This window comes from Medicago truncatula, chromosome 3, assembly GCF_003473485.1.
Source record: "Medicago truncatula cultivar Jemalong A17 chromosome 3, MtrunA17r5.0-ANR, whole genome shotgun sequence".
NCBI classification, from domain to species: domain Eukaryota; kingdom Viridiplantae; phylum Streptophyta; class Magnoliopsida; order Fabales; family Fabaceae; genus Medicago; species Medicago truncatula.
The window spans coordinates 36,119,776-36,126,894 of NC_053044.1; the positions used below are offsets into that span (position 1 = coordinate 36,119,776).

A 7,119-nucleotide genomic window follows, 5' to 3' on the forward strand; every position below is an offset into this window, starting at 1 on the left:
ACAATTAACCCCTTTTACTTTTACTTTTTTTCATTTGCGTATATATTCAAATAATTTTGATTTAAGGTTGTACTCAAGTGAGTATTTCTCTATGCAATCAATGACCATGTTTGTGTTACATTTTCATTACTATGATTTCGGTGTATAAAATATTCAATTAAAATCGCAAATTTTGAAAATGCTTTTATTTATATTCTATTTTTATATTGGTTGAGGAATGTAAAGGATTTGTTTCGTACATCTTGTTAATTCAAATGATAATACACGGTTCCACACAAAAACATCTTCAAATGAAAAGTACATATACTTTGAGAATGTGCATGTATACACTGCCTGTAGTAAACCAAAATTCATAATATATTCTTCAGAATGTGTAAACCAAAACAAAAGCATGAAATAATATAGATAGATAGCTTTGCAGATGCTTAATTAAGGCAGAAGCAGCACACTATTCATAATTTATTCATGTGTTAGACATCAGATGAAGTAATTGGAAGTTGTTTCTCAGTTTGCTTCATTGCAACTGGTGATGGTGGCAGTGTAGTTGTGTCTGATAAATAGTCTTTTGCTTTACCCCACACCACAGAATATAAACCAACTGCAATAATCAGGGCTCCAATGATACTGTAATCAACAAATAGAGAACATCAATAAGATTATTTTTAGTGAATTTGACATTTATCAAAACCCTACGAAGCCGGACACTCCTTAGATTAAGTGTGTCCCTGATGTTGGACATGTGACGGGACCAATTTTATCAAACTCGAAGAGGAATATTATAAGTTACCTTCCCAAGTGGAGTTGTTCTGCAAAAAGGAAGGAACCTAAAGCACAAGTGATGATCATACAAAGGGGGTTAAATGCTGTATAAAATACTGGTCCTCTGCTTTGCAATACCAACCCTTGCACATAATAAGTTATTCCTGAGGTAACTATTCCCTGCAATTTTTAAATTCATTGAAAATAATTAAAAGTTACAATTATATGTGAAATATACAATCAGTTATTCAAAAAATAATTCAGAAAACAATTGCATGATAATGTTTTTTTCATTATTAATAAGATTTTGTACTGATGTATTTTCAATTTAAAATCTAATTATGAAAATATTCAATTATCAATTTGTATGTGATTAAAATTATAAATTTTGTTATTACATCAATGTTATCATGAACAATCTTGGACTAAAAAAAGGCCAAAGTTAAGCTGCCTTTTCGATATGAAAATTACTTTTCCCACTTATGAAATTGTTCATTCGCTATATAAACGATAGTTAACTGCCGCTGATGTAGTGAACGAGCAACTTCACTATATATATATAGTCATTGGTATGTGTTTTGAAATAAATCGTTTGTCACAAAAATATGGTTTGGGCCTAAATCCTTTCACTGTCTTGTCTTGGTGTGGCCCAAGTTAAATAGTTACTTCATTTGGAAAATAGTAGCAATTAGTTGACCAAAAATTAACAATTAGATGATCATACATACAATAGGTGTCCCCAATCTCTTTTTCACTTTATTTCTTCTTCAGTATCTCGTAGGCTTTCTTTGTTAGAGATCATCTTATTTAAGACGTGTCAGATATTAAGTGTGGATACTAGTCATGACATTCGATCATTTGTTTACGATACTATGAAATCTAATCTCTTTCGGTAAACTCAATCTCCTTAGCAGACATTCTTATCTTTTACTTCATGTTAAATAAATTAATTAAAAAAATTTAATTTGAGATTGATAGAGGGTACCGTGTAGAGAGGACCATATAGTCTAAAGTCCCAACCAACAGCCCAAACCCCAGCACCAGAGTGACGCTCAGCAATCAAAGCCACCACACTAGTTTGCATAGCACCAACTAAGCATATTAAGGTTGATAGTGACATTTCTGCTGGATACTTTTTCAACGTTACTGACTGCAATTTATACATACATACATAACACACTTTATTATACATGATACGTATTAAAATTGAACAAAAAATAACTTTCATAAAAAAGAGAATAAGAAAAGTTGCCTGTAAAATGAAGAAAGATGACCAAGCCACACAACCCAGCATTAGAAAGAGTGTTCCTGAGACCCAATGTTTGAGAGTTTGCGTGTCGTGACTTGCAGAATTATGTGCTGTTTTTGGAGAATAGAAAAGATGAATTTGTGGGCCTTTGTAAAGTATCATCATCAATGCCCCTGCAAATGTTACTAATGTCCCAATCACTTTTGCTATGCTTCGTATTTCCTTCATATTTACACGTTCAATCCTGATACATTCATTATTTATTAGACAAGTTAATGGTATATTAGCATTTCCCAAATGTTATAGCATTAGTGGAACCTTTACTTAGGACGCATGTTAGCATTTACCTGAAAATTACGGCTAGCACAAAGGTAACAGAAGGAACAGCATTCATCAAAGCAGAAGCAAATGAAGCCGATGTATATTGCATCCCCAAGAAAGTAAATCCTTGATCTATCACTGGCCTAAAATAATACCAAATGGTATACGTTACATTACAATACATCATCATCATCAAAAATAATTCCAATTCAGACAAATTTTGTACGTGCACGTAAGCAATACATACACTTTATTGTTATTGATTCACTTTCTGTTTGGTTTTGCTTGTCAAAAATATTGATTATGAAATAATTAATTTTGGTTAAAAATAATTAAATATAATGTGGGTATGTTTCATGCATTTAAATAAGTGTAAGTTTGTCCACGTGAGCTTAGCTCAGTTGGTATGGACAATGCATAAAATATGCAAGGTCCGGGGTTCGAACATCGACCACCACAAAAAAAAAAAAATAATAATAAGTGTAGGTTTATTATTAAAAGAAAAAGGAAAAGTGTAGGTCGTGCAATAAAATTGAGTTTAAAATCACATTTTGGATTTACAAGTTTGAAATTCTAACTTCAAGTTATGAATTATTTTCAAACCAAAATTAATTATGTTCAAAAGCACTCAGATGTTGGTCACAACTCACAAATTCATGTGTCCAAAATATCACAAAAGTGAATCCAACATGCAATTAAATTAAGAAGTAAAAATAATTATTTCATGTTTTAAAACTTGGTGAATGAAGTGAAAATGGAACAATACACAGCTAAGAAGCAAAATTTAGGGTATCATTATTCTCAATTATATTAAAATTTAAAAACAAAGAGTTACTTAATTGAACTAAGTCAAATTTAGGGTATCATTATTCTCAACCAAGTCAAGTTTTTTTATTGAACTCATGAACAAGTTGATAAAATTTAATTTTTTAACGGTGTTCCTAATAAGTTATATGTAATTTGTTGGCACTAGAGAGAATCGAATATGAGATTATGAGAAAAAACATAATATAAGGTATCAAGCCAACACCACCAGATCAACCCAAGTTGGTTTAAACTTAATAAAATAATTATTTTAAAGTCCAACGACCCGATTACTTATTATTTTTGCATAGCGTCCTAATAGGGTCTCAATTAAAAGCTTAATTTTCAGTTAAAAGAAATATTGTTTTTGACAAAAGATAAAAGAACTAATTGAAAATGTGCAAATAGTTGAGAGATCAAGAGTAATTAATCTATAAATAGAGCATCTACCATTTTTCCTAATTTTGATCAAGAGTAATTAATCTGCAAATAGTTGATAAAAAAAAAACATTTTTCCTAATTTTGCTAATCTCTAACATTTTTTTTTGTTAAGTAGCTTAACAGCTAGAATCACCTCTAAACTGAATAAGTAGAGTATCTACCAACTGAGTTATGTTAACATGAACTTGATAGAATATAATTTTGTAAAAAAAATACTTATTGATAGAATTGGACACGAATTTCTCTTTTGCCCTATTTTTTGTTAGTAATTCAATATAAGTTTTATCATATTAATTGTATCATCTTAAAGATAATATGTATGTAAGTTTTTTAAAACATGAAGCACATATTGCAAGTATGTAATTTAATAATAAAAATTTATTTATATTTTAAATATCATATTAAAATATAGTAAATAAAGTGATACATCTTTACCAAAAGTGACACATCAAGATGATATATTGATATTTCGAATTTCTTTTGACAAAAATTTCAATTATCATTTAGTTCGTATACTATTTTATAATTATTGGATAAAGAAATAATTTATTTTACAAAAATAAATGTTTTATAAATTAATTATCTATATGTGGATATCTACAAATACCTCAAAATCAACTAATCTTTCCGGTTAATACTTGTGTAGGTATGCGACAAACACATTTGTTTTTTTTTTTATATGGACGAAATGGCATAGCCATTATTAACTCACACACATAAGTGGAGGTACCGAGGTTCGAACTCCAATCATGACATCCAGCTTAACAATTTTAGCATTTTACCAGTTGAGCTATGACTTCTGAATATAAATACAATTTCGGCCTAAAAATAATTATTTGCGGCAAACACATTGTGCATGCAAAAACGTCTTAATGTACTCTTTTTCATTAGTTAAAATTTGTATGGCTCCAACAAGTTGGTGCTACACATAAATTTTAACCATGAAAAAAAAAGTTAAAAATATGTTAAAGAATGTTGTTAGAGTTATTCATGTTTTAATTATTAAGATCAAGATGATTGATAACTAGCTCTACATGGGTTTTAGATAATTACTCCAAAAATGCGAGCGCCATTATCCGCAAAAAGACAGCCATTGTCATCTTTGGCCTAATTTTCCTGCAAAGTTGTAAGAAAAGTGGTAATTAGACATAGGAAAAAGTTAAATCTTCCACCTTTAAATATCTTTAAAGAAAAAGCGAGATAAATTTGTTTCTCAAAAACAATAAATATATCTCGTTGTCGTTTGTTGGGATTCTCACCATTCACTCATTCGAAATATTGATGATCATTGGATTAAGATTGAACGGTTTTTAAAAATGCACATTATTATTCGATTAATTTCAGACAGTTTAAAAAATGCACATTTTAATTTTGTTTTATGAGTGATTCAAAAAGTCAAGTTAAGATTTAAAATGTCCGATCTTAATCAAACAACCACCAATATTTTGAGTCTCAACTGCAACCGCATGAATCTATGTTAGTAAATGAAACATGTACAATTAAAATGATGAATGTTATTTGAACAACCATTTTATGTGACAACTATGGAACAACCAAAATATATAAAGAAATGTAGGTCTTGGCACAAAAACAAAAACGAGAGAGAGGGAGAGGGAGAGGGAGAGAGAGAGCATGATATAAGTATGAGGAAAAAAAAGTTGTCACAAAATGGTTGTTCAAACATCATTTTTCTATTTATAATTGTAAAACAGAATAAGTAAGGGCAGTAGCACCTTTCAAAAATGAGTGCAAAGGGAGCAAGGGCAATTGCAGCAATGACATTACGATAAACAATGAACACAAAACGATTCATTCCCATGTTGAAACTGGCCATGGAGAATATGTATGCTCCTGCAAACCCAAATTGAAGTGCCACTGTTAACACATAAGGCCTTGCCTTATTCATTTTATTAGCAACACCTATTTTTTCCATTTCTTTGTATTCAAGAAAATATGAAAAATGTTATAGCTTATTGTTTAGAGATGCTGTGAAATGTATGAAGTGGCCTTCCTTATAAATAGCAAGAATTATGATTAAGACGTAACCATTAGAAATGGAAAAATGATAAGTATATCTTGAAGAGTCCCTTGTTATAAAGTTTTTGCTTTTTATCAAAGAGATATGAAAGCTATATTATTATTTAGTGGAAGTATATGCAAGTAGCTTTGCTTGATTGAGTTGATTCCCCCTCTAATGAATTAATTGCCTTGAGTCAGAATACACTTTGGAGTAATCATAAAAAAAGAATGCACTTTGGCAGCAGCTGCAAGATTTATCACAACCCCACTATAATAGCTTTATTTCATTTGAATATTAAATCAAATTGAACATGTATAAATGTATATTCGTATTAGTAAAAAAAATAAAAATATTTGTCCTCGTGAGCTTTGCTCAGTTGGTATAAACAATGCATAATATATGTAAAATTTGGAGTTCAAACCCCGACCACCACAAAAAAAATGTATCTAAGGAAAACCAAAGGTGCGAGAGGTCCTTAAGATGTGCCCTAATCCTCAAAGACACATTTTAGCATTTCTTATATTTTTACTTTTATTTTTATATATAAATAATTAAATACACAAGTTACATACAAGTAGTCACTCACTTCTTATATATTAGTAAGAGTTAATAGTGCTTTACCCCTGTAATATAGATATTTTCGGGTTTGTCTCCTGTAAAAAAAAAGAAAAAATTTGGATATAGTCCTTGTAATTTTTTTTTTTCTTTTCAAAATACCTCCTAGATCATCCGGTTGTACAAAATCGATGATATAGGGGGTAAATCACTAGAATCTCACTAATTGTCCTACTCCAATTTCTTTTTTGTGGTGACTGGCATTCGAACCCCAGACCTTGCATAATATTGTCCATACTAACTGAGTTAAGCTCACGAAGACGTCCAACTCCAATTTGATAATGATAAAAGCATTGCATAATCTCGTGTGTAATTTTTTTTGGTTTCTATAATCCTGTGTGTAATTGAAAATAGCAATCTAGTTAAATTTTATTTTTTGAACAAGAGCAATCTAATTAACTCATTACTCGGTTGAAAAACCGTTACTACTCATTATAAGGTTGAGGCAAAATTAAAATTATTATTATCATTGGTTTAATTTTTTCCCATGTCGTTGGAGATAACAAGCTCATCCATTAGTGTTGATGCATCCCACTAATACAACACTTTATGTTTTTTTCTTTTTTTTGTCCTTTAAGTTTCTCACCGTTACTACATTTAGTCATTTCTGTTAGTTTTATTCAAATAAACGTTAGGGTTTATGATATGTGGGTACCTGACCTCCTGTTTCACACATACATATGAATCATAACAGTTACCAATAATATCAGTCACTATTTAATCATAATATCTTAACAAGAAATATGACCAAAATGATACTAATAAATAAAGTTAGAGGACCCACATAACACAAACTCTAACGTTTATTTGAATAAAACTAACATAAAGGACTAAATGTAGTAACGGTGAGAAACTTAGAGGACCGAAATAAATCAATTTTTAGTTAAAGGACCAATCCGATAACAATTAA

At 30.0% G+C, this 7,119-nt stretch overlaps 1 protein-coding gene across 1 annotated transcript; it reads right to left on the bottom strand.

Moving 5' to 3' along the window:
- Nucleotides 1-227: 227 nt before the first annotated feature.
- Nucleotides 228-5,564, bottom strand: LOC11408344 (WAT1-related protein At4g08290). Its single transcript, XM_003601010.4, has 7 exons — nt 5,308-5,564; nt 4,628-4,690; nt 2,356-2,472; nt 2,012-2,252; nt 1,745-1,909; nt 788-939; nt 228-624 (listed from the first exon to the last, which is right to left on the bottom strand). Exons 1-7 carry the CDS (start codon nt 5,505-5,507, stop codon nt 471-473), a joined length of 1,092 nt encoding a protein of 363 aa, XP_003601058.1. The 5' UTR covers nt 5,508-5,564; the 3' UTR covers nt 228-470.
- Nucleotides 5,565-7,119: the final 1,555 nt, after the last annotated feature.